General features: G+C 42.9%; 1 protein-coding gene across 1 annotated transcript in view; it reads left to right on the top strand.

Annotated features, from left to right (window-relative positions):
* ABCB1 (ATP binding cassette subfamily B member 1) overlaps positions 1-12,884 on the top strand; it is a 63,898-nt gene that overhangs the window by 49,120 nt on the left and 1,894 nt on the right. The window contains exons 19-27 of the mRNA XM_079948270.1: positions 1,485-1,562; positions 2,312-2,395; positions 3,840-4,043; positions 4,507-4,607; positions 6,178-6,318; positions 7,121-7,277; positions 9,035-9,232; positions 10,674-10,880; positions 11,079-11,225. Of these exons, the coding sequence (XP_079804396.1) occupies positions 1,485-1,562; positions 2,312-2,395; positions 3,840-4,043; positions 4,507-4,607; positions 6,178-6,318; positions 7,121-7,277; positions 9,035-9,232; positions 10,674-10,880; positions 11,079-11,225 (1,317 nt within the window). The remainder of the gene's footprint in view (positions 1-1,484; positions 1,563-2,311; positions 2,396-3,839; positions 4,044-4,506; positions 4,608-6,177; positions 6,319-7,120; positions 7,278-9,034; positions 9,233-10,673; positions 10,881-11,078; positions 11,226-12,884) is intronic.

The raw sequence follows: 12,884 nt of genomic DNA, 5'->3' as shown, positions 1-12,884 counted from the left end.
GATTATATAGTTCCTTTGTGTGCAGAACTATATCAGACATCTTTCAAATTCACAAGGATCACTGTAGCAAATTTGAATTGACAGATGTGCAGAATATTGATTTGCTGTTGAAATTGCAAAACTGCAAATAAGGCAAAATATTTGAATGCAACAATGTTTTAGGTGTGCCCAGCATAAGCTTTCCATCAAAATATCCATGATTATATCATAAACATATCGGATAACAAAACAAGTTATTAATGTCAGAAGCCTTGATCTTAACACATTGGCCTGGGAGCTTCATCATATATCCTGTAAATTCTATTTAGACCCTGAATACAGAACAGTTCTTCTAACTACAGAATAAGGCCCATACACTTGTCATGGGATACTTCTGGCATTTCCAGCAAGAGCCAGTAGTTTGAGTCTTGAATCTTAAATTCAGTACTGGAAAAACATTCTTGTAGTATTATCATAAACTGATGCAAATCTTGTGTGGCTCAAAGAAAATAGATATTTTGCTTTTGGAAAACATTGTGCTTGGCTGTCATGCCAGTACAACTTATTTTGAATTATTCTGCCCATATTATACATTGTTGTGATTTCCTTCCTGTTATAAGAAAGCAATATCTGCTTGAGCCATACGGCTCCAGTCGTTTCAGCGAATGGCATGCTCGGAGAATTTTGCAGCCTAGCGCCCCATTGCAGCCCTTTCAGGAACTCAGATCAAGATCACAGGAGTAGAGACTGAAGTGGGGAAGGAGCTAAACAACAAACCTGTTGATCCCTCTGGCAGGATGAGTGTTTTCTCCCAATGCCTTATTGTTCTTGTTAAGTTGGGGGCGAACATATCAGACTACACAGCAATTCTTCCAAAGCAGCTCTTTATTTGTAAGCTGGAACAGAACTGAAGTGAAGAGCTCAGTCAGCCTGCTTATATAGAGCTCCAGAACAATTGTAACTGTTGCAGCTTTCTAAAACTATCCAATCACTGAACGTCACTTTCAATCCTTCATTTGCATACAAACTATCCAATCACTGAACGTCACTTTCAATCCTTCATTTGCATAACTATCTACAGTATCCCCCTGCTGGCCCAGAGTGAGAACTTCAGTACGTAACAGTTCTCATACGGAATGCAAAGTAGCTAAGTTGCTTGTACTCTGGTTTGCTTACATACATACATAATGTTATTTGTATGCCACCTTTCCATTGTTAAAACCATGCTCCAGGTGGCTTACAACATGAAAAAATACATAATTGCAAACATAACAAAAGTAGTCATAAACAATAAAACATCCAAAAGGACACAACCAAATTTTTAAAATTGTGTTTTTATATATGCTGTAAGCTGCCCAGAGTGGCTGGGGCAACCCAGTCAGATAGGCGGGGTACAAAGGTTGTTGTTATTGTATTATTAAATCACAATAAGGTATAAAATAAAGATACAAAAAAGAGTATCAAAGCCGGCAGCATCCAATTATGGAGGAAACCTTCTCTTTCAGGGTTTCACCTTTGGCAGAGCTGGAGAGATCCTTACATTGAAGCTTCGTTACATGGGATTCCAAGCAATGCTTAGACAGGTATTCTAAGGGAGAGATTTGTTTGCTTTATTGAGCTAGTTTTTATCCTGCGCTAGCCCAATAAACGGGTTGCAATATTGAACTGTGCCATCACCCCTTCCAAAATTGCAATAATCCAATAATCCATGGCAAGTTTGGGAAATTTGCCAATCCATGGCAAGTTTGGCCCTTCGGGTGTCACTGAGCTGCAGTTCCCATCAGCCCTAGTAACATGGCCAGGGATAATGGGAGTTGTAGTTCAGCAACATCTGGAGGGCAAAAGGTTCCCCACACCTGATCTACAGCCCACATCCAAGAAAATCACCCAAGTAGTTCCTTTCATCTGGGAGTTGTGTTCCTTTAACAGCGACTTTCTTCAGTGGTAATTGCATTTGAAAGTGTCAAAACTAAGAAGTCTATATGGCATGGAGATGTTCAAAGAAAAAAATTACTCATACAAACCCTTAATTAGTTGTATTACTCTCAGCCAACATGTTTGGAAACCTCTGAGCTCAGAAACCACAAGAGCGTGATTAACCCAATCTGTCTATTTAGATGTGTGGGGGGGGGGGGAGAAATCTGTTGACTTCGCTGGGTTTTAGCAATTAGTTACTAGGTGCAAGACTACAACTCTACAAATGAATAATGACCCTAATTAAATATATTTTAAAATATCTTGCCCTCCAGAATCCGAACAGCAAAAACTGAATTTGCAATGCTATTGTAGCCAGGATTGTGTTGGTACCTTAAAATATATTGTATATTTCTAGGACATTGCTTGGTTTGATGACCCTAAAAACAATACTGGAGCATTGACTACAAGACTTGCTCTTGATGCATCTGAAGTAAAAGGTGTAAGTAATACTCATCTGTACCCTCCCCACAATTCTCATTCTCTTGATGATTCTACGTAGTTGTGTTGTAGGCTATCCAGTGCAACTCTCACACCTGAGTTCCACATGCTAACTAAGTTTGTACGTGGCACTAAACCATATTTTAGTCATTTCCAGTTGTGTATTTCAAAGACACTCCCAACGAGAGATGACTAAAGCGAGAGGCTTAAACAGGCTGCGCTCAAAGGTAACTTTGTTGGGGTTTTGCGCAGTTGGAAAGTTTATCAATAACTGAGAAGTAGTTTTGCAAAAAACCCTGGACATAGGCATCACTTCTGAGATGTTGAACTTGACTTAGAGTTGGGTGGGCTGTCCAGTTCTAGCAAAGCTCTTGAGGGAAGCAGGGGAACGTTACGAGAACATACTCTGAACAGCTCCAAAGTGGCCCTTCTGGCGGAAGCTTTCTTTTCCTAAGGCAGCTACAGAAAACTCTCTGTGACTGAGGATATAATAGTATTGCAGGGAGACATTCTCTGAGTTAGAGAAGGATAGCAGGACTGTGTTCTCCAGATGAATAAGGAAGGGTGATGAATAAGTGACTTGCAATTCTCTTCCCCCACCCCCAACAAGGAAGTAGCCTGAATCTCACTCTCGTCGGAGTATTCCTCTTCTTGCTTCAACCTCCATTGGCTCCAGCCAGCATGACTAGTGATCAAATATGATGGGAGGTGTAATTTAACAACATATGGAGGTTCTTAGGTTTTCCATTGCTGATTTAGAGAAACCAGCTTCTACCAAGTTTCTCCACTCACCTCTTGCTTCTAGGTCAAGGTTTCTGAAATAATTTTTTTTGCCACATGCTTCCTTAGCCCTTCACAGAGCAATGCATAGTTTCAGAGGCAGCACTGAGGGGTATGATGAAGCCTTTGGATGAGAGATACTATGGGGTTTCTGTAATATTTACTTAACTTATTTACTCCATTTATATCCTTTCTCTAAGAAGCTCAGGGCAGCATACATGGTTTCCCACACTCCCACCCACCATTTTATCCTCCCAAAAGCCCTGTGAGGTAGGTTAGTCTAAGATACAGTGTGTGGCTCAAGGTTTTGTTACAAATATACAAACAGACTATTTTGGAGATTAACGGGCACTACTGCAGTGGGCAGCAAATATGCTAACCTTGCATCAGATTGCCAGAACGACTTTCTGTACCCAAAGATACTTCGTCTTCAGTAAGTGTGCAGCAATTTGCCCTACATTCTCCCTCTGTTCCATTCTTCTCAAATACAAATGGAAAAAAACCTGTTGTACTGTTCTGCCTTGTCCTACTAGCTGAGGAATGGCATGTTCACAAACTCTGGGAGGCATTGTACTCCAAAGCCCACAGAGAGATGTTCAGCCATCAGGAACACCCCCCCCCCCAAAAAAAAATTAATACATTTTGTTTCCCCCTCCTTCATTCAGGCTACAGGGGCCAGGCTAGGTATGCTTGCCCAAAACATTGCTAACCTCGGGACAGGAATAATTATATCATTGGTGTATGGCTGGCAGCTGACCCTCGTCATCTTGGCTGTTGTGCCACTTGTTGCCATTGGAGGACTCATTGAAATGAGAATGTTGGCTGGACATGCCAGGAAAGATAAGAAGGAACTTGAAGGTGCAGGGAAGGTAAGTCTCTGCTAAACCATTCCCTCTGACAGCAAACACAGCTGGTTGAGTGCCACCAGAATTAGAACCAAAACAGGGGTACTGAGAAACAAGAGGATGGTGCCTCACCTTCATGAGACTGAAAACCAAAGAAGAGGCAGAGAGAAAGTGAGAGGATCCTGCATTTTCGATATCCCCTCCCTTTTGCAGGTGCTTTAATGTGGGATCAGAGTGCCATTTTGAGCAAAGAGAAGAAATCCCGCTATAGTAGACTTGCTGGGCTGTGACCGGTTCTTGGAAACAATTATGCACTGGTGCCTGTAACTGCTCCTTGAAGATCAGCCTGGAGCACTTTAGAATCAGTGGAGAGCCACACTGTAAGAGTGTGCTGGTGTTTTGCTCTTTATAGCTCTTTCCTCAAGAAAGTCATACTTGGGGAAACTTGTTGCTTTCCCACTAGCCAGTGTGTTTCTCTCTCTTACAGATTGCAACAGAAGCAATAGGGAATATCCGAACGGTTGTTTCCCTTACTCAGGAAATAAAATTTGAACAAAAGTATGGAGACAGTCTGCAAGGACCATACAGGTAACAGCCAGCAAATGTTTTGATCAGCTCTTGAAATGACATGCTTAGGATTTTGCTGTTAGGTCTGGATCCAACTTCTTAATTCTCAGGACAATTACTTCTCAAGTTTGAGCCAGACTTACACTGCAGTCCTAACCATGCCTTCTTGGAAGTTAGTCCTGTTGAATATGGTGGGGCTTACTTCCAAGCAAAATGGGTTAGGGTTGCAGTCTTAGTCATGCCTTAAGAGTAGACCCACTGAGCTCATTCACTCTTCTCTAAGTATGACTCAGCCTGGATCCAATCCCAAATGTTTTGTCCTGAGTTCCTTCTTGTGGCTTGTTCAAGTGGTGGCCAAGCAGTCTTGCCTTTGCCTCTCAGGTGCTACCCTTGAGAAATATAGCTGCCCATTTGGTGCGAGAGAAGGGTTGCTGAAACTGCTCTCAGAGTTATGAGCAATCTTGTCAAATTGTATAGAACCTATTCAGGTCTTGTACGGTTTTTGGAGATACGGTCTTCCTAAGGCAGATGCATTTTAGAGCTTCTGGTTGTGCCTTGGAACAAAGACTTTTTGGATATGTTACAAAGAAAATTAAGACAATCGCAGGATCTGAACTGCCATTTGACCAAATAATATTGTTAAAATCTTATTCAAATCATTGTTTTAAGATACTGAACTACTAATTCACTTCTTGACTGCTGCTTGCATAGCTTTAAGCTTCAAATGAAAAAAAGAAAACCTCTGCTACTCTGGATGAATGGCTTTTAAGAGTGGAACTCTGAGGCCACACCTTCTCTCTGCAAGCCACACCTCTCACTGGTCCTGTTTTGCCTCTGATGCAGCCTTGCCTGGCTGCAAGGTGTCCTTGAATCTGATAATACTATAGGAAGAAAACGTTTACATTTATTGCTTTACCTTCACTGGCATATGGTCTCTGGAAATTTGCCCAGAACCCAGAAAAAGGTTCCCCACCACTGGTGTCATTAGTTCTGAGACTGGCAAACATCCAGAGCTAAATTTCAGAGTCCTGGGCAAGATTTACAAGTTATATTGAACTCATAGCTACCCTTCAAGTCCATAGTATCAAGGACAACTTACCTATATTTGCATGCCAGTGCTGTGCATATTCCTGCCTCCCCTTCCAGCAGCAACCAATGATGTGATCTGTGGGAAATGTGAGTGGCAGGTAGGTGGTTGCACTGCAGCAGGGATATCATCTAGCTGGCCTTATGGCTCTTGCATAAGAGAGCCAGCGTGGTGTAGTGGTTAAGAGCAGTGGAACCAGGTTCGCTTCCCCGCTCCTCCACATACAGCTGCTGGGTGACCTTGGGCTAGTCACACTTCTCTGAAGTCTCTCAGCCCCGCTCACCTCACAGAGTGTTTGTTGTGGAGGAGGAAGGGAAAGGATATTGTTAGCCGCTTTGAGACTCCTTCAAGTAGTGATAAAGCGGGATATCAAATCCAAACTCTTCTCTTCTTCTTCATATTATAGGGCTGTTGCATCTCAGAGCTTCCCATGTTTTATATTGAAACGGCCGTAATGTGTGAATCAACACACAAATAAGCAAAACACCCTTCATCTCGTTACAGGAATTCCTTAAAGAAAGCGCATATCCACGGACTAACTTACGGCGTTTCCCAAGGCATAATGTACTTCACCTACGCCGCTTGTTTTCAATTTGGTGCCTTCCTTGTGGAAGGGGGATACATGGATGCTAAGAACGTTTTCTTGTAAGATCTCTGCTGCTTTTCTTTTTTTTATTGGGGTTTAAAAGAAACAAACTATCATGAAATCAGCAGTAATATAGGTGTGGATTTTCCTGCATTTTACCAGGGCTTGTGGTTGCTTTCTCAGCTGATATATGGGCTGGATCAGGCTGGATCTATTTCCTAAATCAAAGCTGTATAATTGATGGAGGAGAACTCAAGCCTCCCTGCTGCTCCTTTACCCCAGACAAAACTGGCCTGTTGGGTGTTCACATGTGGGCTCTATGCACTTAAAATCCAATGGCCCTGGACCTGAAATGCATACTCTGTACCCCAAAGCCAATATGGGAATTAATGCTTTCTTTGGAGGTCCACATGCTGGGTTTTACATATGTATGTCAGATTACTGGCCCGTTAGGCCAGGGGTGGCCAATCTGTGGACCTCTAGATTGTTGGACTCCAACTCCCATCAGCCCCAGCCATCATGGCCAACAGTCTCGCATCATCTAGAGGGTCATGGGTTAGGCACCTAATCTAGTGTAAAATTGTCTATTTTGACTTGCAAAGACTCCCTGGGGGAGTCTTAGGCAGAGGACTTTCACATCGCCTGCTATCTACGTCTTCTAATGGGAAGTGCCGATATTTGAACCTAGGACAAGTGCATTGGTAAAGGGGAAAAGTCTTGTTCCCCTTGTTGCATGTAGCCTTCATCAGAGAGATCAAAATAAATTCATTACAAAAATGGAAGCAGGGTAAAAATTTAAAACTATTATTATTATTATTATTATTATTATTATTTTAAAAAATAAATTGTTTGCACTTCTAGGGTATTCTCATGCATTGTCTTTGGTGCCATGGCGCTAGGACAGACAGCTTCATTTACACCAGACTATGCCAAAGCGAAGATATCTGCAGCTCACATGTTCCAGCTGTTTGAGACTGTACCCTTAATAGACAATTACAGTGTTGAAGGACACAAGCCTGTAAGTTGATCCCTGGGCATTTTTGTATTACCTTCCAAGAAAACACAGAAAAAGTTTCAGCACTTGAGTTTGCTGCCTTCTGGGTTTGAAGCTTATGAGCAATTCATTGATGGATCCAGAGAATTAGAATTTGTGCCATTTTCTTCCTATTGACGTAGTCTTAACACATTTCCACCATCCTTCTCTGTTTAAATTATATATAGGCTTTGTTCATGGTCCAAGCTTAGATGCAGTTTTTAATGGGCAAACTGGAGACATAGGGGCCTTCAGTGCTGAGTCAGTTACTGTATTTTATTGATGGATTGATTTAAAAGCACTTCTAAACCACACATTTCAAAAATCTCTGAGTGGGGTACACTATGTATGATATAGCAACAGTATCCATTAAAATGAAAATACAACCTGATGCTAATGAAACAACAATATAAAACCATATAAAAGTAAATGTGACAAATTCAGGAAATTCATTCACATAAATCAGGGTCCATTCTTAAGAATCAAGGAAAGCCTGGGCAAAAAATTAAGTCTTTATGAGATGCCTGAAACCAATGATGGTTGATGCTTCGTGCATGGCAGAGGGAGGGGCATTTTGCAGTACGGGGGTAATAGCAAAAAACGCCTGTTCTTGGGTCATCGCCCAATTATATTTTGTAGGGTGTGGTACCATTTCCCCAGATGATCTAGGTGATCTTCCTGATCTCTGCTAGTACAGGCCATCTTTCAGGTAGCCTGGTCTAAATTGATTCAGAACTTTATGTGGTAAGAACAATACCTTGGACATGGCCCGGTAGCTGATTGACAGCTAGCGTAGTTCCCACAGCACAGGTGCAATAGATGTACCTCCAGGTGCTCTGCTCAACAACCTAAGCCACCACATTATGGACCAACCCAGTGCATTACAGTAGTCTAATCATGAGGTTACTGATGCATGAATCAACTGTGTCTAAGTTGCCCTTGTCCACAAGCTTGTGAGTCTATACCATACTCCAAGCAATGCCCACTGTAGTCTTGGATGGCTGCTACAATAAAATGCCATATACAGACTTTGTATTTGTAGTCAACTGCAGGGGGAAGACGTCACTCACTATCTGTTAGCTTGCACCTTATATAGAGACCCAAGAGATCACTTTCTGAAACATCTGTTCACACAAGCAAGCAAATACACCCAGGCAGAAATGGTCCAATTTCTTTTGAGTGACAATAATAGCTTTGTAACACACACACACAGAGTGCAGCCCTTTATGCACTGGCTGCCAAAAATTTAAAAATAAATAAATCAGGAAACATGAGTAAGATCATTCAGAGGTGTAATTTGAAATTAAGCTGGATTTGAGTTAGTTGGTTCTCTGGTAACTTCTCTTTTACGTCTTGGATGTTAAAGATGTATGAGCCGTATTGTTTTATTGGTACTATGGGTTTGTCATTTAGCAAGAACAATAAACTTACATCATTTAGTTTAAAAGCAGTTCCCATACCGTACTTGTCCTTCGGCCACCCATCTTCATGCAGGGAGTCAGCCCTCAATCCCAACTACTCCTATAAAACACTGATTTCCAATTTTTGAAACCGTGCGAGATGCAGAGATGGAGCTGTACTTTCTCACAACATCAAGGGGATGTTGCAAATTCCTCTGTGTCCACCTCAGTTCCACCCCTTCATCCAACTATTAATGGCATTTCCAGTCCACTAGGTGCTAACATGGAATTGCTTGGCCATTTTTTCCTGTAACAGGCAGGTCTTGTTTATTATCGTTGTAGGACGACTTTAGCGGCAATGTCGCATTTAAGCAAGTAGCCTTCAACTATCCTACCCGGCCTGATGTTTCGGTACTCCAAGGACTGAGTGTGGCAGTAGAGAAGGGGCAGACCTTGGCTCTCGTAGGAAGCAGCGGCTGTGGAAAGAGCACTCTGGTCCAGTTGCTCGAAAGATTCTACGATCCCCTCAGTGGAGAAGTGGTAAATTACTCGGCTGAGTTTTCCACACACTTTGAACGCAGAATATATTATGTAACACTCGTTCTCATCCATTTCAAACCAGGGATGCACCTTTTCACTTGCAAAATGGAGCAAAGTTTGAGGCTGCATACAAACCATACATTGGAAGTACATGAGAACTGTAGTTTGTGAAGAGTGCTGGCAATTGTAACTTGGTGAGGGAGTAAACTACGGTTCCCAGGATTGTTTGAGGAAGCTATGACTGTTAAAGTGATATGAGTGTTTTAAAATGTATGGTGTGTATGTGACCTATCTGTGAAATATTTCTAATGCATTAACACACTGCAGGGTGCTCTAAATGTATAGTAGTAGTAATAATAATAATAATTATTATTTATACCCCACCCTCCCTGGCCAGAGCCGGGTTCAGGCAGCTAACACCAGTAAAGTTACAGTAAAAACATAATGGAGGGGGAAACCAATTTAAAATACAGGTTAAAATGCAGCCTCATTTTAAAAGTAGCCCATAGATCAAAAGCATAAGGGGAGGGAAACATAAGGGTCAGACTGAGTCCAAACCAAAGGCCAGGCGGAACAGCTCTGTCTTGCAGGCCTTGCGGAAAGATGTCAAGTCCCTCAGGGCCCTAGTCTCTTGTGACAGAGCATTCCACCAAGTTGGGGCCAGTACTGAAAAGGCCCTGGCCCTAGTTGAACCCAATCTAACCACCTTGCAACTTGGGACCTCCAAAATGTTGTCATTTGTGGACCTTAAGGTCCTCCACGGGGCATACCGCCAGCATTTTTTAGACAGATGTTCTGCCTATTTTTGTTTTTGGATTGACATATTTTTTCTGTTATAAAAAGCAGGCACTGCAGGCAGCTCTCTTTGAATCTGAGAGTTAGGCAGTCACCTCTACTCTGCTATGGCTCCTCAGTCTCTCTGCTCCTCCTCCAGGCTGCAGCCGGTACTGCAGTTTCAACCCTGCTTGGAACTCTCATGCCACTTGCCGTTTGACCCAGAGAGAATGATTTGCTTTAGGTGGGGTTGTAACCTGTGTTCCCCACCCCCGAGACTGTAGGACAACTCCCATCAGGCTCAGGCAACATGGTCAATGGTCAGGGATGATGCAGGCTGCAGTTTAACAGTATCTGAAGAGCTAAAGGTTTCCTAATCACTGACCTAGTGCCACCTGGTGTATTCCATGATATGATATTTAAACCATGCTTTCCTGGTTCAAAGGTTGTATAATCCTGCTTACCTGAATGAGCAGACATGGTTAGGACTGTAGCCTAAGTCTTACCTAAGCTCTCAAGTTTTCATACGTTATCAAAATGAATTGGAATAGCGTTTGAAACGTCAGACAATACTTTTAAACAACTTGTTAACTGTGCACTATGCATAACAGAAATGTTCATTAACAGTACCCTGCTTCATAAAACTGACCAAGTCTTCTTTTTCCAGCTACTGGATGGCAACGGTGCAACACAGTTAAATGTCCAGTGGCTGCGATCCCAGATTGGAATTGTCTCCCAAGAACCAGTCCTGTTTGACTGCACTATTGCAGAGAACATTGCGTATGGAGATAACAGCAGAAAGGTGTCCTTTGATGAGATCGTTGAAGTAGCCAAAGCAGCCAACATCCATGCCTTCATTGATAGCTTACCAGATGTAAGTGCATAAGAAAATAAGACGAGCCTGCTGCATGTATACACACTCACACTTCGGAAATGTTGATTGGAGAACTAGGGGAAAAAAATAAAACTAAAGTCCTATTATGTTGCTGGTATATCTAATGGGACCGAGGTAGATAGAAGTATTTTGCTAATATAAACCTGTCTTTATTGGATTTATATTTTTTGCACATAGAAATACAACACTCCTGTAGGTGACAAAGGGACTCAGCTCTCTGGGGGTCAAAAGCAACGCATTGCTATTGCTCGTGCTCTCATCCGCCAGCCAAGAATTCTGTTACTGGATGAAGCAACCTCTGCACTTGATACTGAAAGTGAAAAGGTAAATGTTTGTATTTATATTGGGTGCATTAAAGGCATGGGTTGCTAGTCATCAGGGTTTCACTTTATAGCATACCTGGGTCTGCTCTGCAACAGTTCTAGCCTAACTGGGCGGGTCGACAATAGTTATTTGTATAGTAGCACTTTGAAGTATTCCAAGTGTCTTGCATATTGCCATGCTGGCAACAAGCCTGCAAGCTAAGTTAGCATTATCTCCTATAGCAGAGGCGGGCAATTGGGAGGGACATCACCTTGCTTAAGGCCAAATTTGTAGCTCAGCCTCTTAACATATATGTTACACCACCTCAATTGTGGCTACCTAAGAACTGCCAACCTAGAAGTTCGAAAGCAAAGTGCAAGTAGATAAATAGGTACCGTTCTGGCGGGAAGGTAAATGGCATTTCCATGCGCTGTTCTGGTTCGTCAGAAGCGGCTTAGTCATGCTGGCCACATGACCCGGAAGCTGTACACCAGCTCCCTCAGCCAGTAAAGCGAGATGAGTGCCACAACCCCAGAGTCGTCCGCAACTGGACCTAATGGTCAGGGGTCCCTTTACCTTTACAAACTAGAGAGGGGCTAGCAGGCCAATACCCTGGGCAGTTGGCATTTTGGTTGGCATCTGTCTCTCTCAGAAGACAATGGAGGAGTGTGCCTTTGGGGGTGAAATCGAACTGTTGGAAGGTTATAGCACCTGCAGTGGCTGTAGAGACCGATGCAGGAGAGACATGTTTTGCTGCAACAGGAGCATCCGGTTGTGCAGCTGCTCCTGCACCCCAGGATTTCTTCTCTCTGCGCTCCTCCCAGCAGTCATTCCTCCTCTGGTCCCTGCCATGAATACACATCTTGACTGTCTCCAGGCACTGCGTCTGCAAGAGTTTCCCACAGGGCATTGTTGACCTACCAGCCTTTGTGTCATGTTTGAAAACATCTTTGTAACACAGCGTTGGTCTGCCAGTATCTCACTCCTGCATGTTCCCATGGAAGGACACTGTCATCTTGTTGAGCTTAGGTGGGCACCCTATCTAGTTGTGAAGAGTCTTTTACAGCTGATGAGATCAAATGCCTTCGCCAGGTCTATGAAGGCGTCTCTGCTCTCAGCATTTCTCCTGCAGCCAGTGCAGTGAGGAAATGGTTTACCTCTGAACTCCAAAGCCACCTTGTGACTCAGATCTTGTCAGCGCGTGAGTGTAATCTGAGGCAAAGGCTTTCCCAGTGGCACTCAGCAGGGAGATTCCACGGTAGTTGTTACAGTCATGGCAGTCACCCTTATTGATGTTGAAAGTCACAATGCTGGAGCCGTGCATGTCTTGTAACACTCTGCTATCAACTAAAACAAAAGGGCAGGTGGAATAATGTTGCATTGCACAACAGGCCCTTCCCCCCTTTACTCTGCTTGCAAATACCCTGCACCACCCCCAAATCTACCCCTAGTTCCCCAGTTCTGGCCATGATTTGTTATGATCTAAGGTGGTAGGAGGTTCTTCATTCTTACTATGGTTGCTCATTATTTTTCCGGTGGTGCATTTACAAAAATGTTCAGTTATGAAAGCTTACACGATTTCCTCATTGTGGTGAAATTCCCTTATTTAAAAAATATTGTTCCCTACTTGAATCTCAAGTAAACCCTTTCTATTTCTGTTTCCCATTCACTGAAAACAAT

This window comes from Podarcis cretensis (genome assembly GCF_951804945.1).
Source record: "Podarcis cretensis genome assembly, chromosome: 12".
NCBI classification, from domain to species: Eukaryota; Metazoa; Chordata; class Lepidosauria; order Squamata; family Lacertidae; genus Podarcis; species Podarcis cretensis.
The sequence above is the reverse complement of the archived record's forward strand: the minus strand, read 5'-3'. Positions and strand labels throughout refer to the sequence as shown.